The sequence below is a fragment of the Panthera onca genome, chromosome A3 (assembly GCF_046562875.1).
Source record: "Panthera onca isolate mPanOnc1 chromosome A3, mPanOnc1 haplotype 2, whole genome shotgun sequence".
Taxonomy (NCBI): domain Eukaryota; kingdom Metazoa; phylum Chordata; class Mammalia; order Carnivora; family Felidae; genus Panthera; species Panthera onca.
The window spans coordinates 112,957,175-112,981,078 of NC_138341.1; the positions used below are offsets into that span (position 1 = coordinate 112,957,175).

General features: G+C 39.7%; 1 protein-coding gene and 1 long non-coding RNA gene across 2 annotated transcripts in view; one reads left to right on the forward strand and one right to left on the reverse strand.

Moving 5' to 3' along the window:
• The window catches only part of LOC144615803 (uncharacterized), a 168,610-nt gene that overhangs the window by 141,115 nt on the left and 3,591 nt on the right, over positions 1-23,904 (forward strand). The window contains exons 2-3 of the long non-coding RNA XR_013554414.2: positions 11,583-11,770; positions 12,395-12,472. This is a non-coding gene — a long non-coding RNA (uncharacterized LOC144615803). The remainder of the gene's footprint in view (positions 1-11,582; positions 11,771-12,394; positions 12,473-23,904) is intronic.
• Positions 18,465-23,645, reverse strand: DEFB116 (defensin beta 116). The gene is given in 3 exon segments (XM_060614662.3): positions 18,465-18,640; positions 18,643-18,783; positions 23,579-23,645. Coding segments are annotated over 3 exon segments (300 nt in total). The 3' UTR covers positions 18,465-18,548.

Here is a 23,904-nt window from a genome sequence, read left to right on the forward strand (position 1 = left end):
AAATGGAAAGATATCCCATGTACAAAATGAAAGAATTATTATTGTTAAAACGTCCATACCATCCAAAGCCATCAATGCGATCATTCTAATGACATTTTTCACAGAAATAGAAAAAGCAACCCTAAGATTTGCCTAGAATCGCAAAAGACCTGAATAATCAGAGCAGTCATGAGAAAGAAGAACCAAATGGGAGGCATCACAATTCCTGATTTCAAATTTTATTATAAAAGTACAGTAATCAAACAGGATGGGGCTGTCATCAAAATAGACACATCGACCAGTGGGATAGAACCCAGATCCCAGAGATAAGCCATGCATATAGGGTCAACTAATATTTGACAAGGGGGCCAAGAAGATTAAACGGAGAAAGGAGAGTCTCTTCAGTAAACGGTGCAGGCAAAACCGGATAAGTGCATGGGCACTGGGTCCCTGTATTATACCCCTCACACGAATTAACCTGAAATGGATTAAAGACTTGAATGTAAGACCTGAAACGGCAAAACTCCTTGAAGAAAACATAGGGAAAAAGTGCCCTGACACTGGTTTTGGCAACAATTTTTTGGATGTGGCAACAACGGCGCAGGCCACAAAAGCAAAAATAAACGGGAGGGACTATATCAAACTACAAAACTCTCGCACTTAAAAAGAAACGATCAGCAAGATAAAAAGGCAACCTACAGAATAGGAGGAAACATTTGCAAACTATTGACCTGATCACACATTAATATCTAAATATATAAAGAACTCATAATATAGAGAACAAACTGAGGGCTGCTGGAGGGGCTGTGGGTGGGGGGACGGGCTAAATGGGCAAGGGGCATTAAGGAGGACACTTGTTGGGATGAGCACTGGCTGTTATACATAAGAGATGAATCACTGGATTCTACTCCTGAAATCATTATTGCCCTATATGCTAACTAACTTGGAGGTAAATTAAAAAATACATTTTAAAAAATCATAATAAAAAAATAAAGATTAATAAAAATTAATTAATTAACTAACTAAATAAAAGAACACATACAAGTCACTAGCAAAACAACAAACAATCCAATTAGAAAATGGCAGGGGACCTGAACAGATATTTTTCCAGATAATACATATAAATGACCAACGGGTACATGAAAAGATGCTCAACGTCATTAATCATCCAGGGAAATTCAAATCAAAATCACCTCACCCCTGATAGAATGGTTATCACCAGAAGACAAGAGATAGAAATTGTTGGCAATGTGCGGAGAGAAGGGAACACTTGGGCGCTGTTGGTGGGAATGTAAACTTGTATAGCCACTGTAGAAAATGGAATCATTTCCTCAAAAAATTTAAAATGGAATTACCATGTTATCTGGCCATCCCACTTCCAAGTACATACCCAAAGGAAACGAAATCACTGTCTTGAAAACATATCGGCACCCATATATTTATTGCAGCATTATTCACAATAGCCAAAACATGGAAACAACCTAACTGTCCCATCAGTGAAGTAATGGATAAAGAGAATGGGACAAATGTATGTATAGACACAGACACAGACACACAAGCACACACAATGGAATGCTATTCAGCCATAAAAAAGAAGGAGATCTTACCTTTTATGACAATATGGATGGACATAGAGGGCATTATGCTAAGGGAAATAATTCAGACAGAGAAAGACGAATACTGCCTATTCTCACTTATAAGTGGAATCTAAAAAAGCTGAACTGAAAGAAACAAAGGGTAGAATGGTGTCTTTCAGAGGCTGGGGGTGGAAGAAATGGGCAGTTGTTGGTGAAAGTGCACAAACTTCTAGTTGTACGATGGCATTCTGGGGACCTAGTGTCTAGCATGATGACTGTAATTAACAATAATGTGGTGTATAATTAAAAGTTGTTAGTAGAATAGATCTTAAATGTTATCATCCCATAAGAGGGAATTATGTGAGGAGATAGAGGTGCTAACTAACCTTTTTGTGGCGATCATTTTGCAGTATACGCATGTATCAAATCATCACATTGTACACTTACCCCTACACATGTCATACCTCAATAAAGCCAGGGGAAGAAAAGAATGAATGGGAAATTCCTTTTAAAAAAATGGATGAGTGTCTCAGTCAGTTAAGCGACTGACTCTTGATTTCCACTCAGGTCATGATCTCACAGTTCGTGGGATTGAGCCCCGCGTTGGGCTTTGTGTTGACAGCACGGAGCCTGCTTGGGATTCTCTTTCTCCCTCTCTTTCTCTCTCTGCCCCTCCCCCACTTGCTCTTGTACTCTCTCTCTCTCTCTCTCTCTCTCTCAAAATAAATAAATAAACATTGAAAAAAAAAAAGAAGGGATGAGATTGTGATACAGAAAAGGAAATAAAGATAAGAAGTATTCACTTCTATTCAGCATTGGGATGCTGGGTATATACAAACTAGCACAGAAATCTAGCGAAGGCACTCAGTTGCTACATTAGCCAACCTGTTGATCAAACAGAGGAAGGAGGTGAAAAATTGCACCCTTCATCCATACTCCAGCATCAGGATACCCACCATGTGTTCTCCACCGTAATCCTCACTCCCCTCATATGACAAGCTCTCTCTCCTGCCACCATCCCACTTACAGGAGGAGATCTGCAAGGGGCTTCCTGAGAGTGACACTTACATTTTCCTGGCTAACAACTCACCTGGAGTGTTTCCCTTCCCAACCACCTTATATGGAAGTTGCAACAGCCTATCCTCCCTTATCTGCAGTCACCAGAAAAATGGGTGGGAACATATATGCCATAAATGAGTATCAGGAAGGATACATTTTCCTCATTCTCCAATGCAGAGTGACTGAAGGCAGCCCAGCAGAATTCTGCCGACAGTGGCACCTCAAGAAATCTCCAAAAGTTTTGTTAAAGGGCCTTTGCTCCTCTTTGCTCCAAACCAGCTTCTCTCACTTCATATTGCCCTGAATGATCATGCATTTTTGATACACAAATAAAATTAATGTCACCTCTGAGTACTTTTTAAAATTTTTATTTATTTTGAGAGAGAGAAAGATAGTGTGCTTGAGTGGGGGAGGAGCAGAGTCAGAGGAAGAGAGAGAGAATCCCAAGCAGGCTCCGTGCTGCCAGTGCAGAGCCCAACTGGTGGCTCAATCTCACAAACTGTGAGATCATCACTTGAGCTGAAATCAAGAGTTGGACACTTAACCGACTGAGCCACCCAGGCGCCCCTTAATATCACCTTTGAATGCCTTTCCTCTTCTGATCAGGAGATAGAAATCTGCTTTCAAATCCCAGCATGGCTTCTAACAATGGTTTAATGCCTAAACTCTCTAAAACTAGTCTCTGTCTCAGAAATTGGGTTAGAAGTGTTTGTTTGCATCAGATATCAAGTGGGTATAAGAAAAAGAAGTTATAGGGGCATGAATACAGTATAATTGTCTTGGGGAAATTATTAAAATCCTCACTCTTAATCACCTCCTCCAGACATTCATTCAGTAAGGGCAGGGACCAGAGGAAGGATGCCTTGCAAGAGTGGCCCCCCAATTGTGATAAGCCTCTACTTGATGTTAATTGTTCAACTTTTCCTAGTCTTGACCTTTTTACACTCACATTTAGATATTGCCCAGACCGTTTACTCTCTATATACAATCTGTGTTTTAAGATCAGTTTAACAAGTCATAAATCAAGTAGCAACTACATCAAGAACCAAAAACCTGCAATGTGCCCTTTCTAACAAGAGCTCCATCCAGAGCATACATATGCATATATGCACTTTGATTTTCTTATGGGAAGAGATTGTTCGAAAATAGTTCCTGGCAACCGTTGTGCACTATTGGTGGGATGCAAATTGGTGCAGCCACTGTGAAAAACAGTATGGAGCCTCCTTGGAAAGTTAAAAATAGAAATACCATATGATCCAGTAATTCCACTACTGGATATTTACCCAAAGAAAATGAAAATACTAAGTCAAAAAGATATGTGCACCCCTATGTTTATTGCAGCATTATTTACAATGGCCAAGATATGGAAGCAATGAAAGTGTCCATCAATAGATGAATGGATAAAACAGATGTGATATATATGTATATACAGCCATATATATATATGTATATACAGCCATATATATGATATATGATACATACATATATATGTATATATATATATATACATATATATATATGTATATATATATGGCTGTATATACATATATATATATATGGCTGTATATACTGTATATATATATATATATATGGCTGTATATATATATATATATATATATATATGGCTGTATATACTGTATATATATATATGGCTGTGTATATATATATATATATATATATATATATGTGGCTGTATATATGTATATATATATATATGGCTGTATATACTTGCCATTTGCAACAAATGGATGGACCTAGAGGGTATAATGCTAAGTGCAATAAGTCAGTCAGAGAAAGACAAATACCATACGATTTCACTCATATGGGGAATTTAAGAAATAATCAAATGAACAAACAAGGGAAAAAAGGAGACTCTCAAGCAAAGAAAACCAGACTCTTAAATACTGAAAACAAACCGGTGGTTGCCAGAGGGGAGGTGGGGGTGGGTAAAATAGATAAAGGGGATTAAGAGTACACTTAATGTACTTGATGAGCACTAAGAAATGTGTAGGATTGTCGAATCATATTGTACACCTGAAACTGATATAACACTGTATGTTAATTATACTTAAATTTTAAAAAAAGATACTTCCTGGGAACGCATTCTTCAAGATGGATGTGTTCAATAACCATTAAGTTCATTAAGGAAGCAGAACTATTTATAATTCTTGAAGCATAAAATTTTACCTTCATTTTATTTGTAAACCCACTTGCAGTGACCATAACTACTCCAATGTTTTACTGAGCATGGGAACAAGTATCCCTCAAGGAAAAAGGTAAAATAGGTCAAGGAAGAGGGGGATAGGAAGAGGAAAGTAAGAAGAAAGGGGTGGTAAAAAGGAAAGAGTGATAGAACAGGAAAGGTAGAAGAGGGAGGAAAAGGGGAAAAGGCTAAAAACATGGTAATGGAGCTCAAACCCAAGAAAGAAGCAACAACTTTTGTTGTCTAAAGGGATAGTTAAAGATTCTGTTTTTGTTGTCTTTTGTTGTATTCTGGTGTATGTGTTTACTGTAAATGCCAAGATTTGAAGAGATCTGGAAACATTTGAGCCTTCTGATTTCATTTACCTTTGCTACCTTCTCTTACATTAGGGTTATTATGGTCAATGAGAATCACATTCAAGGAAGTCTTTGAAAAATTGGAAAAGGACATTGGATATTTAATCCAGAACCAACTGATTGCCATTTTAATAACAGCTTTGCTGTTATCAAATCAGATGTCTGATTCAAGTCCAGCCAGCCTCTACTCCAGCCCAGTACAAACTCTATCCATTTCAACCTCATTCAGTCTCCTTGAAACAAACACCTGACAAAATCTAGTTCCAAATCCCAGGCCTACCTCCATCTTATGCCAACCCAATCCCCAGTCTCAAGACAAACACAACACTAATCAAGTCACCCAACACCAATACCTAGTTCCAAATCCCAGGCCTACCTCCATCTTATGCCAACCCAATCCCCAATCTCAAGACAAACACAACACTAATCAAGTCACCCAAGACCAATACCTAGCTTCAAACCACAACCAGCCCACATGGAGACTCCATCTACTTCAATTCTCAACTTCACTGCAAGATCCATTTAACTACAAATATACCCAGCCCAGCCTATCCTAAACCATCAGCCCAGCCTAATTTCATAAATACAAACACTCACTTCCAGCTAATTACTATTTATTTTTCTACCATTACCCCCAAACAAAAGGTCCCATCCTCTGTGTACAATTCACTTCCCAGTCTCCAAAGTAACCCCTTGATTGATCCTACATAACCTCAACTTGTACTCAATTTATCACACATAAGCCATGTCCCAAGCTGTCATCCCAGTGACATTGCTACCCTAACACTGCTGTATATCCAATACTCTCCCCCACTGCTCTACCCGGGAGCACCAGACCTTCAAATGAATTGTTGCAGTACAAAGCCAGTAAGATCCTGGCATGATAAAAACTTGAGGCTAACATCTCTGAGCTGCCTTATGCCAAGTCACCAAAATTGCAAAGCCGCATGCAGAACCCCAGAGCCTTTGAAAATAGCTTGAGTTACCTGAAGTCTTAAGAGCCAGGATCAGAAGGATGACAATGATCATTAAATAGGTCTTCATAACTGACAGATTCAGAGAGAATGAAGAGCTCACACAGGGGACAGAATAAATATCTTTCCAGCAGGGCAATGTCCCGCTTTATTAGTTTCAGAAGTAGGTCAGGGTTGTGGGCAGTGAACTAAGAAGGATGGGATATGCCTGAGGTCAGCCAGGCAGAAAAATAACATGTATTATATATCTCATCTGGGCACACTATGTGAGTGTAGGAGCTTGCCAGCTCCCACAGAAAGGTGGGCCTTCCTTCCCAGTAAGAAACAAACAGTTTGTATTTTGCATAAAACAAATTAGAATGAGTCCATCAGCTAAACAATGAAAAAATCTAGTAATTATAAGGAAAAAAAGAAACTTAAAAAATACATTTCTTTATACTCTTATCAGAAGCATTTCACATTTATCAGTAGTACTTAATGCGTATCCAGCACTATACTAGCCATCAAAATAAAAGAAGGGGAAAAAAGATGGGAGTGGGAAATTGGTGGTAAGAAAAGTAGGAAAAGATGGAAGGTAAAAAACAAAAGTTAGGGAGCAATGTCAGTAAGATGTCAAACTAGGAGATCCTAGTGCTCATCCCTCAACAACAACAACAACAACATATAATAACTTTCCATTGATGCAGATAGCTCAGAGGGAGTGTCAGAGTACAATTAAGAAGCTACCAGTGGAGGGCGCCTGGGTGGCTCGGTCGGTTAAGTGTCCGACTTCGGCTCAGGTCATGATCTCACGGTCCGTGAGTTCGAGCCCCACATCGGGCTCTGTGCTGACCGCTCAGAGCCTGGAGCCTGTTTCAGATTCTGTGTCTCCCTCTCTCTCTGCCCCTCCCCTGTTCATGCTCTGTCTCTCTCTGTCTCAAAAATAAATAAATGTTAAAAAAAAAAAAAATTTAAAAAAAAAAAAAAAAGAAGCTACCAGTGGAGCACAAAACCCAAGGATACCTGCATAGAAGTGTAGGAAGCATTTTACCTGCATCACCCCATCCCCCAGCCTAGCAAATCTCAGCCTCAAAAGGAGTCTCCTCAGCAATGACCTCCATATGCAGGGGAAAAGGAGAGAAGACCTCAGAACTCTTTGCCATCAAGGAATTAAGCAGCCCTCACTGCCACTGGAAACACCTGAAGCCACCGAAGCTTTTGCCGCTGAAGATTTTGCCCTTTAGTTTTCACCAGTGCTAACCTTAGCCAATAGAACTGCCCAGATCCCACATTGATATAAGAATACTATACCCAGCAAAACTATCCTCTAAAAGAGGTAGTCTTTCCCAGACAAAGAAGAACTGAGGAAGTTTGTCACCACTAGACCTACCGTATAAGAAATGCGTAAGGGAGTTCTTCAATTTGAAATAAAACACACTAAGCAGCATAAATATGAAAAGCATAAAATTTATTGGTAAAGTTAAATATATAGACAGATAAAAAATAATGTAGAACTTTAGAGGTGCATAAATTAATATAAACTGTAATATAAAAGTAAGAAGACAAACATCTGTTAATGGATACACAATATAAAAAGAAGCAAACTCTACAAGAACACAAAGTGTGCATGGAGGGGGATAAAATTACAGAGTTTTTATGAGACTAAAGTTGTTACTAACCTAAATGATCATGACTATAAGATATTTTATGCAGGTCTCAAACTAACCTCAAAAAAAAAAACCCTATAATAGATATAGAAAAGATAAAAAGAAAAGAATCAAAGCAAATAACTCTCAAAAAAAATCAGCAAATAACAAAGGAAGACAGCATGAGAGGGAGAGAAAGACAAACTGCAAAACAGAAAACAACACAATGGCATAGTAATTCCTTACCTATCAAGAATTACTTTAGGGGCGCCTGGGTGGCTTAGTCGGTTGAGCGTCCGACTTCAGCTCAGGTCACGATCTCACGGTTCGTGAGTTCGAGCCCCGCGTCAGGCTCTGGGCTGATGGCTCAGAGCCTGGAGCCTGCTTCCGATTCTGTGTCTCCCTCTCTCTCTGCCCCTCCCCCATTCATGCTCTGTCTCTCTCTGTCTCAAAAATAAATAAACATTAAAAAAAGAAAAGAATTACTTTAAACATAAATGGATTAACTTCTCAGCTCAAAGGCAAAGAGGCTAAATAGATAAAAATAAATAAATAAAAACAAAATTCAAGAGACATTAAATTTAAAGACACACCTATGTGAAAGTGAGGGCAAAAGGGTGAGGGAGGGGCTTATGCTGCAAGAGCAGCCATCAGGGAAGTAACTTTCTTCCTAGGACAGCCAGGCAAGTGGGTGCTAGAGTCTCAGAGTCTCAGTCTCTCTCCTGCTGTAAGCCTCTCAACTGGTGCTCTTAACCTACCGTGTTCATGGACACGGATACAGACCCTACTATGCTTCAGACCCTGTATGCACCTTGGAAGGTACCTAAAGGATTCCCTTTCATGTTGGTGCATCTGCTCCATAGTCCTGAGATGTCACAGTCTCCTTTTTTTTTTTTTTTTTTTGCATCTTGCATTGCCAAGCAATTCGATTAGAGTGGCATGCCCCAGGACCCTTATTTGTGTCAAGAAAAACTTTTCTTGCTTTTCCCTTTGATCCCACGTCTCTCCTAGCCAGGGAGCACAGTGGGCAGTCAGCACTTGGCATCATGTTTGTGAGTGTTCTTCTTCTTCCTTTCTCCTCATTATTATGACTTTGCTTTCTCCAGACCCCTTATTGTCATGCAAAGGGAATTTTTGAAATTAAATTAAAAGTGTACAATTTGCAAAAAGAGAGAAGAGTGGAGGGAGAGAAAGAGGAAAGAAGTAAAGCCACAGGGAAAAAGAGAATCTGTGCAATTGTTAAGCAAGAGAGAAAAGTGGCTACATCTAACAAAAAGATGTTAAGTCAAAAACTGTCACAAGAGACAAAGAAATCATTATATAATGATAAAGAAGTTGATTCATCAAGAGGACATAACAATTGTAAATGTATTTGCACCCAATATTAGAGCACCTAAATATATAAGGCAAATACTAACAGATCTGAAGGAAGAAATCGATGGCAATAAAATAATAGTTGGGGCTCCAAAACCGCATTTACGATAATGGATACAACATCCAGACAGAAAATCAATGGAGATATGGCTGAGTTGAACACTAACAAACATACACAGGTCTTTCTACCCGACAGTGGAAGAACAGACATCCCTAAGTGAACACCAAACAGTCACCAGGCAGATCACATATGTCACACGTGTCTTAATTTAAGAAAATCAGAATAATTCTGAGCACCTTTTCCAAACATAATCGATAAAATAAAAAATCAATAATAACATCAAGAAAAAAGAAAAATTCACTAGTAAGTGGAAACTAAGCAATACACTCTCAAACAAATGTTGGATCAAAGCGAAAATCAAAAGGGAATTTTAAAAGCATCTTGATATAAACAGGGGCCCCTGGGTGGCTCTGCTGGTTAAGTGTCCAACTCTTGGTTTTGGCTCAGGTCATGATCTCAGGGTCATGGGATCGAGCTCAGTGTCAGACTTGGCACTGAGTGTGGAACCTGCTTATATTCTCTCTCTGTCCCTCTCTCTCTCTCTGCCCTTCTCCCTTGCTTGTGTTCTGTCTCTCTCTAAAAAAAAAAATAATAAAAATAAAATAAATCTTGATATAAACAAAACAAAATACAGCATATCAAAATTATAGGATTCAGCTAAGCAGTACTAAATGAGAAGTTTATAGTGATAAATGACTACATTAAAAAGGAAGAAAAATCTCAATAAACTATTTAACAATACAACTCCAATAACCAGGAAAAAAAAAACTAAGCCCAAAGTTAGCAGAAGGGAAGAAATAATAAAGATTGGAGTAGGAATAATTCAAATAAGAATGGAAAAAAATACAATCACAAATAATCAGCAAAACTAAGATTTGTTGTTTTTGAAAAAATAAACAAATCAAACCGTTAGCCAGACTAACTAAAAAAGAGAAAACTCAAATAAAACCAGAAATGAAGGAAAACATTGCAGCAGATGACTCAAAATAAAAAGGATCATAACGGACTATTATCAATAATTATTACCTAGAAACTTACTAGAAATACAATTCTTGGGCTCTATCCCAGACCTACTAAAACAGAAACTATGGAGGTGGGCTCTGCAACCTGGGTTTTAACAAGTTTGAAAAACGCTGCCTTAGAAAGCAGAATTTGAGGCAAAGCTTGTATACTAACACTTCAGTTGGGATGATAATCCCAGAACAGAGATGGACCCCAGAGATGCCTTACCAAGCTATCGATGGCTTCTCCATGGCTTCGAGAAAAAACATCATCAGTTTCTTGGCCAATCAGAACAGTGTTTCAGGGGAATAAGACAAAGGAACAAACCTGCTGACCTCTTCCTGTCTTAAGGCCCTTATTGATCAAAATTTGCCTCATGAGCATTATTTCCCTGCCTCTTCTAAGCTGCATCAAACAGCCCTTCTGAGCAGTCATTGCATAACCAAACTCCATTCCCCAAGATGTGGTACTTCTCCAGAAATGGTGAAAGCATCCAGATGCTCCATGGCTTTGCTTTGGTTGGGTTCCCCGCATGATGTAGGCATCATGCAGGAGCACAATCCTTGTTCCATCTGGCAGGTATCGGGGTTGTGGTGATGTCAGTGGTGGTCAGGGCTCTCCTGTGAGCAAATAGCCAAAGATCTGTGAAGCAGATGGGGTCAAGGAAATCTGGAGAGGCATGTAAAAATGGGTCCTTTTAAATTGGTTCAGCTAAATGCTGAAAATAATGCAACCGAATCTAATATAGTAAGGAGTATGACTTAACACCTTGATTTTTACTCAGTTATCCGCTGGCTGAACTATGACACATCCTATTTTCCGTGTGCCTGCAACAATTTTATCTTTTGGAACAATCTCATTCTTGGATATCCTTTTATCATTTACAAAGTATATAAGATATCAATAAAATATTCATGAAAGTTTAGCCCCTGGCAATTATGCATAGGATCGTATTCCCAAACTACTGTTTAGAATCTCTGTGAATGACCTTGACCTCTTTAATAATGCTTAAAGTGACAATACAATTTCAAGGCATATTAAAACACCATAGCGTTTAATGGTTTTTCTCAATGTGATTAAGCATGTAGCTTACAACTTATTCCGATGTTGTGTTGATTAACAAGGTGCTCTTAACATCGATGGTACAATGCATCCAAAGTTCACAAGTGTTGGAATATGCAAGAAAATGTATCTGAGGTTCAAGGAAATAGGTATATATGAGGCCTGAGCTAGATGTGTTACACACATAATCATGTTTATTGACCACAGTTGTTAAGTTTGCGGGTCCTTCTTCACATATGTTATTACATTTATTATTATGAATGGTTCATTGATACCTTTGAGTCATTGTGGTTTTCCTTCTGCTTTGCAGGCAGTAGAGGCCAAAAACTAATTGGAATACTTATGAAGAAGACTACAGAAAATACTGAAAATTTGGCTAAGTAAACTTGTGACAAAGGGAAAATTTCTAGCCAGAAGAGCCATAGGCTGCCCCAAACAACTCCATTATCTCCCAGGAAAATCGACCAGCCAGTCCCTGTGCATCCTCCCATCCAACAGGTAACTCCTTCATGAAATTGCAAATTAAGGTGATCTAACACATTCAGCAAAACACACTTACAAAGAGAAATGGGATGTCAGAAATCTGGAGTGAACCAGATAATGGAGGAAGATTTCTTTATCCTTGACTGGGATACCTAGAATCCCTTTCTTGGGTCATTGAAAATACATGGTTTGGGATGATTATTAATACCAGTTGCTACAACAGACAACCCCGAAAAACTCATTGGTTGAAGAAAATAAACGTTAGTTTTTTGCTCACATCGTCCTCCATTCCTGGTCACCTGACTCTCCTGGACGACTCAGGATGGTGATTCCAAGTGGTGACTCCAGCATCTTGATTTTTCCCATTTTGTGGCTGTGCCAGCTTTAAGTACTTGGTTTCCAGTTGCACAATATGGAGGATGAGGAAAGCTGACTCACCAGAGATTTTAGGAGCAAGGCCTTAAAGTGGCATATTATACTTTTGTCCATATTCCATTAGCAGAGCCAGTTACGTGGCCCCCAGCTAACTAACTGTAAAGGAGGCTGGAATGTGTAGGAAAAAGAAATAGAATTTAAGATTACCTAGCCACTCTTTGCCAGTCTACCAAATTCGTATTTCTGTCTTCCTCCCGTGTACAGGACATTCTCCTCCCCTGAGAGGACAAGCCAGCGCCTTCTCCAGTCACCGTCTCCAGCTCAAAACTCCAGGATCTCCAGGTAATCAATTTTCACGATTACTTCCTCCTAATCATGACCTATAAACCAAGAACAAGTTTTCTGCTCCTTCCCCTGATACACACACTAGATATAAAATAAAATAATGAAGCAGAGACAAGACACCTGCAACAAAGACTCCAATTCAAAAAAGAGAAGAAGACACACAGCAGTCACTGGTCCATGGCAATGCCATCAATGTAAAAATAGGGACATTTTATTTGTGAGGCATAAGTTTTCTGGGAAAAAAAAATCTTTGTTGTCATTGTTCTCTATGGATTCTGGTTTCACTTTAGAAGGTTTCACCTTGTCCATTGTTCTTCCTGGCCAAATCTGAAGTCAGGGGGCCTACCCCCCTTTGAGGGGATGCAGCCTTTAAAATCTGCCTTCTGCTCAAAGATGGGAACCATAAGTTATTCTAATTCTGGGAAAGTCAAAGAATTTTCAGTAAAGTCTTATGGTTTTCTTGGCAATGCAGTTCTAAACAGGAGTATGAAGAGAGAAATTATGTAAGTTACTTCCAGGATGTGACCATTAAAGCCCTACATGTTCTTGTCTTAATTTACCTCTCAGCAAACCTACAAGCCGTGTCTTCAGATATGATTCCACTAGAAATCATTAAAAGATCCTAAGTAGGGGCGCCTGGGTGGCTCAGTCAGTTGAGTGTCTGACTTCAGCTCAGGTCATGATCTCGCCGTTTGTGAGTTCAAGCCCCGCGTGGGACTCACTGCTGTCGGTGCAGAGTCCACTTTGGATCTTCTGTCTCCCTCTCTCTCTGCCCCTCCCTCACCCACACTCTCTCCTCAAAAACAAATAAACATTAAAAAAAAAGTCCTAAGTGAGTGGAAAAATGATCCATGATCGTGAATATTAAGACATAGTTTTGTAAAGATGTAACTTCTTCCCAAATTGGTTTGTTAATTTGATGCAAGGTCAGTCAAAATCCCAACAGATTCAGTGCAAGGCCAACCAAAATCCCAACATAGTTTTATGAAATTGAAAAAAAAAATTAATAGAAAACTATGTAGAGGTAAAAGGTCAAGATTGCCAAGAAACTTCTGAAGGAAAATAAATAGGATGGTGACTTAATCTACCATATATTAGAACTATTTATATGACTATAGTTGTTAACATAGAGAAATATCGATGCAGGCATAAACATAATGACCAATGGTACACAATAGGGAGCCCAGAAACAGACCATGCATACAGGGAATTTTGATATATGATGGACATAAGTGGAAAATCAGGGGGAAAATAGGACTAGCCAGTTAGTGCAGCTTTAAATTTGGTTGTACCTCTCAGGAAAGTGTAATTACACTCCTCCCTCTCACAAACATAAGAGAAATGTACTCCATATTAAAAATTGAATATCAAAAGTAAATTTTTAAAGACTTCATAGGCAGTGAAAGCAAGGCTCAAAATTGTTCATTTCTTTCACTTACCCACGTATATGTACTGAATGCCAACTGTATTCCAGACCCTCTGGGAATGGCTGGAGCTTCAAAGATAAACAAGGCAAGCTAAAATATTCAGGAAATATAGGTTAATATCTTTCTGGCCTTGTTTTAAGAAAGAATTTCTTTTAGAAAAACACAGGAAATGCTACTGTTAAATAAAAGACTGACAAAGTGACACAGAGTGGTCCTACCCATTGAGGGGACCCTGATTGGATGCCCAACTACTTTGTCAGTTACTGATCTATAGCTTGGTTGTATCAGGCCAAAACTAAAATTGTCCATCTGATTTTATAACTCTACTAGAAAAAAAATGTATCATTAGTATAAAAACCATTTAATTTATGTAATTTTGTTTCATACGCAGTCAGTATCACTCTGCTTTTCTTGCAAAAAATTACAAAACCACAAATACAAATTCCACGTTTTGTACGTCTATTGTGTATCTTTACTGTGATGAAACAGAGCATAGTATAAAGTTCTAAAGTTAAAAACATGTCACAGGTAGACATAAAATGAAAAGATTTCTGTGATTTCATTTAACTCATAAAGAATAAAGAAATCAGTAAGATGTTAAGACCGGTTCAGAGAAACAGTGATGAATATAATCCATCAAATGAACTCTGAAATAAATTTGCAAATGTACAGAAATTGTAAACCTATTTAATATACTGAAGAGCAATAAACTCTAACATTCAGGGCTGTTTCCCACCAGAAAGAAGTCAGGGGCATCCAACTGCATCTGTCCCTTTGCATTGCTATGGATGGGAATAGTTTGTAATGACTCTCAAAAGAATTTTGGCAATGATACAGTTCTCTGTTAATTAACCACTACCCATACAAAGTTTCTAAATAGCTTAGTCAGTGGAAAATTAATTTAATCATGGACACCCCTAATAGAATTATAATCCCAGGGGATCTACTAGATCATGTCCAGCATTCCACTGAAAGAACACCCAGTAATCTCTTTTACTTATTTCCAAATTTTGAATCATTTTCCTTCACAATTTTTTGATAGAATGGTGCCTTTCTAAACATGATTTTATTTCAAAATAATTTACAATGCATATGTAATACTCCAAAATGCTTTTGCTTGGGGGGTGGTGTTTTCAGTGTGTGTGCGTGTGCGTGTGTGTGTGTGTTTGAAAGAAATAAAGCCTTGGTTCCGTTGTGTTATGGTTAACACTCTGGACTCTGAAAGAAATAAAGCCTTTGATCTATAAAATAGGGATTACCTTACATGTTAAAACAGAGTTGTTTGTTACATGTATTCAATATTAGCATGTATTCAATGCCTCCTTCTACACTCACTTTTGTTGTTTAAAATATAATAATTCCTCAACCCCTTTGCCCTTCGTAATCCTAAACATACTCTGAGGAGAAGTTCTCGTTTTTGATCTTGTTTTTGATTATGTTCTGGACAGCAGGAGAGTTAATTTCCATAACACAGAGTGAATCTGCTCAAAAGTCTTTGGAGTATTTAATCTAAATGGAATAACATCTATTTACCATCATTTCTAGGTGGTATTCATTTAAACATTAAAAAATTACATGGCAAGAATGTTTTGAAGGCTTAATCTTATATTGAGGCAGTTTCATAGACTATCTGGAGTTGTTGTGTAGAAAATCTGAGGCATATAGAGGCTGGCAATAGGATGGTTTTGAGTACAAATTATTATTATTATTTATTATTATTATTATTTTGTCAAAGGCATTTGTTCTATGTGTATCTGAAAAAGCTTACAGGGTTTTTTTCCCTTTGAAGTTCATCAGTGATGTTTTCAAACTCTTGTAGATATATCTGTAAAGGAGAGAATTTAGAATTTTTATTTCCTTTTGTAAACTTCTTCTCACCATAAATATCATGACTACTTTCTGGCCAAAATGGGAGATTTCCAGATTTTTCTCTTAGATATTTTGGAACATCCTAGCATAAGAATGAAGCAGGAAAACAATACTAGTTTGGAGATAATCTCCGGTCACCAATTCCACATTATACTAAGTTATGCTATAGTCATGCTATATTTAAAGTTATGCTTATTTCAAATAAGCTAAACAGAGATTAGAGATGAGGCTTTCTTTTTAACCATTTGACTGAGAACCCCACTGAATAGAGTCTCACCTAAAAAACAGTAGACCCGAGTTTTCTCAGTTATTGGTGGTAAGGGTTAACAGACCAACAAAACTACGTGGTTGAACTCAGATTATAGTCCCTACCTGAAATACAAAGCATTTCTGAACTCAGGCATGGAGCCATGGAATCTCCAGGCCACAGAGGGGAGATACAGAGGAGGATCTGAGAGTTAAGACTGTGTGTAAATTCATTCCTCATCCTACACTCCACCTCCACCCTTCCTCAGATCTTACAAACGACACCAACTTGTTGGGCAAGAATGACCAGACTCAAAAGTTTAAAATAAATGTCTGCCATTTATTAGATTTGTTTTTTTAAGGAAGGAAGAAGAATACCCATCAGGCAGAGGCTGGGAATCACTCTCTACCCTCTTTAACCCATCAAAATCACAGGCTTTCTTTTATAACTTAATATACCTAAAAAATCCTTGTAAGACTTGTGTTGATGAGCAGTGGAGAAAGTGAAACCGGAGAAGGAACAATGAGAGAAGCTGATGGTGGACCTTATGAAATAGCAAACATCAAAGACACTGTTTGATAAGGATGCTAATAACGATCAAAATACAGACAAATACACATTTGAACAAAGGAAATTACTTGTTGAGAAAAGCAAAGGTGGATGGCATTGAAGATCCCTAAAAGAATAATAAAAAAAAAAAGTACATTCAAGGGACTAAAACATGAAGGATTTCTTGATTAGTTAAGATTTTTCACTTTAAGGAAATAGTGAACCCTCCTCTCCTTTTGGTTATGCAAAAGCTGACTTCATCATTAAATGGAGATCAGTTTGAGTTGGAACCAAAAGCACATGTTAATGGTTTGGACATGGTGACTTGAGATGAATTGGTGGGTCTAGAATGATTCCCAAGTTTCTGAGTTGAGCAATGGGATGACTGGTAGGTGTCGATTACTCAAAAGGGAAGACCAGAGAAAAGCCAGGCAAACAGGGTGGAAATTCAGTTTAGGACACTTGAATCTGAGAGAGCTGAGAAATCCATGATAACCTAGCAAATACATAATTCAATATGGGGGTCTGGGCCTCAGAGATGTCGTCTGGGTTGAACATGTAAATATAGAACTTGCCCAAGATCACACAGCTTCTGAGCAGTGATGGGGAACAGAGAACAAACCCTTCTGACTCCATATGCATGTTTCTTTCTTGAAGACATGGGGAAACCAAGGAAATGGGAATCTGCTTTAAGCCTAGAATTCCACAACCATTTTCCCTTTACAAAAACTTCTGAAGTAGAAAGTCTGAAATATTACTCCTGTGCTGAACCTGGGGCCAATATATTCTTTTAAATATTAAAAGTTGTGTCCAATCATGCTACTTATTCCAGAAAATTTCTGCCTCCCTTCTTGAAACCTGGCTTCTGTCAAGCCCCTATCCCCTGTCTGACAAACACGTCTGAATGTCAGTGGATCTCAAAGACATAAACATCATTAAGATTTCCCACCAGACTTCTAAGTTCCATGAAAATTAAACTCCGGCTGTATGAATTGGTCATTTAGTGAGTGCATGGCCTTTGGTCCATCTGGGCTGAAATTGTCATTTGTCTAATAATGGGAAACATTATGAAGATTATTAAATTATTATTAAAATAATCCAGACTCAAACTTCTAGAAGTTTCGATCCAAAGAGGGGAGAGATGAAGCATTAGCCATGGAAAAGGAGTCTACATAACACAATGATAATTCCATAGTATGTCCAACTATTAGTTGTGACTAAGTTTGGAGTGGAAAGTTAATATCCCTACATTCTCAGGAATGAAAGGAATCTTAAAGGTTATCAAGTACAGTATCCAGCTTCTGTTTCAATTCCCTTTCTCTCACCATGACCACAACCACCTCTGTCTCACACCCAGAAATGGTCCTCCAGACTCGAAACCGGAAGAATGCTCAGGATCAACCCTGCTTGGTCCACTTTCCAACGCCTCGACCTCTCAGGAAATGTTGCTCGAATTTGTCCAACAGATTCCTATACTCAGTCCTCGTCATCCATCTGTCTGGTTCTGGTTCTTCCTGAGGACACCACATCATACCAAACAGGCCAGGATGGTTGTCTGGATATCAAAGACAGCCATCTTGCCCTCGTCGTAATCTTACGACGTTTTGCTCAGAGGACTCAGTGATCTCCCCTACATATTCACTGGATAATCCAGACTCAATACAGTCGTCACCTTCCCCCTGCTGCCTAAGAATGAATCACAGCCCTCTTGGTGGTACCAAAGCAGAGCCGAAATGTGATTTCCTCCCATCCTTGGCAGCCTCAACATTTACCGAGCTACTCCAGGATCCTATTTGCTTTCTTGGCCAGTGTCCTTTCCAGTACTCTGTTGCTCCCCAGCTTCTGCCTAACCTTCCCCTGTCCAATGATGACGGCTCACAGACGAAAGACACACACGTGAGAAGGAATGCGTTTTTATGGAGAGGGTGTTCCAGAATGAGGGAAGAATTACTCCGGGGGGTGGTGGTATGGTTGGTGATGTTCAAATTTTAGAGTAGCTTGAAATGTTTGTAACTGACAGGTTGGAGTCGGAGTCATAATCCTTCACATTGTTAGGACGGGCTACCTTCACAGTTTCAGGCAGCACTTTTGATCACTTGGGCAGGTTAAGTATTGAATTTCATTGTTTCTGCAGGTGTTTCTGCACATGCCGTGGTACAGCTGGCATGGAATCCAAGGCTCTTGGCTGTTGCCATAGTAGGATCTGAACAGGTCACCTGGGGAAAACATAGTCGTGTTTAGTGTCCTTGCAGCAGTGATAACAGGAGTGGGGAAGCATGATTTCGAGAGAACAAGCCCTGAGGGTATTAACAGGATCCGGAGTCAAAACCACCTTGGTTCAAATGCGGGTTCCGTCATTATAACTCGTCATCCTTTAGCCAGATACTTTGGTTGGCTAGCCCACCGTCGCATTGTTTTCACAATGGGTGTAACAACGTTTGTGATGTTAGATTAGCATATGTAGCGTGCTCAGAAAAGTAGCTGGCACCTAGTAAGAAGTAATTAAATATTAGACACTGTTGCTGATATGAAAGGCTTTTCCTGAGGGTCCAGGGTTTCAGGGGCACCCACTGGACGTGTTCTCAAGTGTCCGTACAGAGGTACGCTTCTCACACAGAGCTCCGTCAGGGGCAGCCGGGCTCCACGCTGAGGCAGGGCACGCACATCCAGCCCCTGCGTGCCTTTGTCCTTTGAAGCATTTGAGCAAACACGTACCACACCCGTTTCTCTTTGTACCTTGGCCCCACAGAAACAGATGCTGCGTGTACCTGGGGAGCACACGCTGGAGCACACGCACAGGCACAAGTGCACACGTCGGCATTCACACATATATTGAGCATATACACATGTGCTCACTGTACAAACCTCTGCCGCGCGCTTTCCACAAATGGCTAAAGCCCCTCACTGACCACTGATAGCTATATATCAGTCATCCAAATACGTGCACGTGTACATGGGCTCCTTGGCTGGAAATACCCCAGTGACAAAGTTCCTGACACTCACTCAGCTTTCTATAAATGCTAGTCATCAATAGATTTAGTTACTTATTGCAACTTTCAAAGGCAAAGGAGCCATTAGAAAGAAAACAGGGGCACCTGGGTGGCTCAGTCGGTTGAGCGGCCGATTTCGACTCAGGTCCTGATCTCACGGTCCGTGAGTTCAAGCCTCACATCGGGCTCTGTGCTGTCAGCTCGGAGCCTGGAGCCTGCTCCGGATTCTGTGTCTCCCTCTCTCTCTGACCCTCCCCCGTTCATGCTCTGTCTCTCTCTGTCTCAAAAATAAATAAACGTTAGAAAGAAAACAGTACTAACAGTCATATCATACGTCCAGCTTCAACCATGTGTCAGGCATTTGACAAATGATATCTCATTGAACCTTCATAAAAGCTTATTGTTACTGCTATTCTTTAGATGAAGACACTGAAGCTCAAAGAGAAATCTTGTTCTGTCCACATTTCTACAGCGTTGCACTTGACCCGGCCTGGGATTCAATTCTTCTCTATTTGATACTAAGCCCATGCTCTTTCCTCTCTGTGTGACATTGCCTCCCTATATGAGAGGATTTCTAGGGCAGGGTGGCGTCTTCCTGCGTGATGTCTTTAGGCATAAGGACTTCTTCAGCTATCAATAGATAGTCCAGACTCCATAGCTTCACATTCAAGAACCTTTTCAACCACCCACCCATCCCCTCATTTCACATCCATTTATCAGCACTCACTCTGTGCCAGGCCACGTACTCCGTGCTAAGCACACGGAGGTCTCCAGTGCCCACCCACATTAATAAAAATTGGACAAGCAAATTTGACATTGTTTTCCGTCTGGCAAAAAGAACATTCTGTTAATTTTGTATCAACAGAAAGCAAGATGTCCCAAGTCTAGGTGAAGTCAGATAATGTGAGAGGAAAGAAAGTATAAAGTACTCTGTCTTAATGGCAGACATTCCATAGCATCTGGGCACTGATATACATATGGACTTCCCCAGAAATTGGCACTCCAGCCCATGGAAGGCACGCAATTGCTGCGGCATCAGCCAGCCTGCTGGTTAACCAGAACAAGGAGGTAAAAAATGGCGCCCCGTCATCCATGTTCCAACATCAGGGTACCGCTGCATTTCCTACTTTAATCCTTGCCCTCATCATGGAACCCCTCCCTCTCTTGGCATCATCCTACTTACAAAAGGAGGAGGTCTGCAGGGCCCCGCTAGAGTGATACTCACTCTCTTCTGGCTAATATTTGAACTGGTGGACTTTTATTTTCTCCCAAATCCAGTGGATGGGAGCCAGGGCACCCAAGGTCACCTCCATCACCAGAAGATGGATAGGAACACAGATAGCAGGAATGAGGATCAGGCAAGCTGCCTTTCCCTCACTCTCCACATGGGAAGCAGGTCAAGGCAGACCCAGGAGGATTCTGCTTACAGTGGCTAAACAAAGAAACAAAGGTTTTGTTGTAGATATTTCTAGTTTCTCAATCCTGCAGCTATGCTAACCCTGTATAGTTCCCTGCCATTTCAAATTGTAATATCCACGTTCATTTAATGTCACCTTTGATCATCCTTCCATCTCCAAATTGAAGTTAAAGATCTGCTTTTAAATATCAGCTTTGCCTCTGACCCTCTGTACTCTGTACCCAGTCTCCCCATGTCAGAAATAGGAATGAGAGAGTTTGCACCAGATCAGGAAGTCTCAACTGTGTTTCTGAAGGAGGAGGTTAATAAGATGGGTCATACTTTATAATAACTTGGGGAGTTGTTAAGTATACTCACATCAAGTCTCTAGAGATTCTGACTTGACAGGTCTGAGAAGAGGCCAGAGGAGGGGTGCTGTGCATGAGTTTCCCAGAAAATACCGGCTCCTGCCTGAAGTGAGAACCACAACCCTGCCTGACCTTCTCACATCCACCCATAGACATGGCCCGGCTCATTCACCGACTTTGGACATATGCCCAGCTTGAATCAAAAAACAAAACATATGCTCTAGACTCTAACAGTTCCATACACAGCCAAAAGCAATGTTATACATGATTTCTTTGCCACCTGTGCACCCCAAACATGATCCTTCCCCACCCAACTTGTAAGGTTCTTTATATATATATATATTATATATATTATATATATAATATATATATATAATATATATATATAATATATAAATGTATATAAAATATATAAATATTTTATATATTATATAAAATATATAAATAAATATTTAAATATATATAAATATATAAATTTTAATATATAAAATTTTAATTTTATAGATTAATTTTAATTATAAAATTTATTTAATTATAAAATTTAATTATAAAATTATATATTAAATTTAATTATAAAATTTTAATCTATAAAAATTTATATATATTTATAAATTTATATATTTTATATATTTAATAACTATATAATATATAAAATATAGAATATATATTTATTTATATATTAGGCATAAGTCATTTATATGTATTCATTAATTCATTCAATAAACCTACTCTGTGCAAAGCACTCACCTCAATACTAGGAATACATAAGTTGCAAAGACAGAGTCTCGGCTTTCAAACACATTAATTTCCTAAGTATATGTTTTGGGGTGACGAAAGGAAAAAAATGACTTTGGTTACCCCAGAAAAGTTTGTCCGGAACAGTTCCTGCCCATGAACTGCCAAGTGAGAGTATCAAATAGTTATTAGGGAGGCAACACTATGTACAACTTGTGAAGCATGGAGTACTTGTCTTCCTTTGTTGTTATCTGCAAACTTACCTGTGGTTTTTACCACTGTTCTAACATGGGAACTGAACTTTACGGAACATGAGGACAAGTGTCTCTCAGGTGAAGAGGATGAAACAGAGTGAGAAATAAGGGGTAGGAGAAAGTGAAGTAGGGAGAGGGTGGGAAGGGGAAAGAGAAATAAGAGAGGGAGGAGAAAACAGTAATTCTGAATTCAGTCCCAAGAAAAGAGACAACCTTGGCTCTCTGTGGGACTGGGATGAGATTATTGCCGTGTCTTTCTGTACATGTCAAAGTTTAAGGAGAGCCACTTAAGGACATTCCAGCCTCCCAGTTTCATTTTTCCTCACTACCTACAGTTATATTTATTGCTTTGCAGTGCTCCCCCCACCCCCAATCACACCCAAGAAACTTTTTTAAGAATTTGAAAATAGTTACCAGATATTTTTCACGCAGCATTCACTCTCCCCATTTCAACAGCCACGGCTCTGCTCTGATGAATGCAACTGTCTTACTCAAGCTTAATCACCCCCCCAAACTCAGGCTAAGCCAACCCCTGCCCGGACACACCCCACATATGCCCAGCTTGAATAACACACCTACTTGAACGAACAGCTAACTCCAAGGCTAACAGCTAACACCTAAGGCTCAGTTGTAAAATTCAACACAAACAGGATACTAACCAAGCCACCCAACCCAATGCACAGCATTAATCCAAAACACAACCCCACCACCAGCTTCACCCTAACTTTCAGTCCTACCCAACTCCGCCCTCAGCTCCATTCGGCAAAAATAGCCTTCCCTCTCCAGACTACACCAGAGCATCAATCCAGACCAATCCTATAAACAGAATTGCTTACCCCCTCCTCATGCCCACTCATTTTTCTAATATTACTCTTTCTCTAAGGTCATATACCATCCCCAGCACAACTCATTCTCCCAAACTACCATTGATTCATCTGATAGCTCCCCAACTTGGATCCAATCTCGCACACCAAACACATGAATCAATCTATCCTCCCAGTGACAGCACTACCTAAAATGCCTCATGCTTCGATACTCCACTAGCCCAGGAGAGAAGAAGCAACAACCTCTTAAATTTGTCTTGGCAGAGCGGAACCCGGGGAGATCTTGACATGAGATGGACCTTGGGAGTAACATTCCCAACGTGTCTGAGACCAGAAAGGCTTTAGGTAGTGCCTGTGATATGTGAGTGGGAGTCATCTCGGAGGTCATCAAGATAACAATACCACACACAAGACCCCAGAACCTTTGAGAGAGGCCTGAGTTACCTGGAGTCTTAGGAACCAGGATCAGGAGGATGGAAATGGTCATTAAATAGGGCTTCATGACTGACATGTCCTGAGAGAATGGAGGGCTCAGGTGCAGAGGACGGAACAGAGATCACTGCAGCAGAGCGATGCCCTGCCTTTATTAGTTTTGGAAATGGGCCAGGGTTGTGTGCAGTGAACTAAGAGGGATGAGACATACCTGGGGTCAGCCAGGCAGAAGGATCACATGCATCACATGTCTCAGCTGGGCACTCTGTCAAAGTGTGGGAGATGTGCCAGCGGCACCCATGTTGAGGTGGGCCTTCCTTTCCAGAAAGAAACAAAGC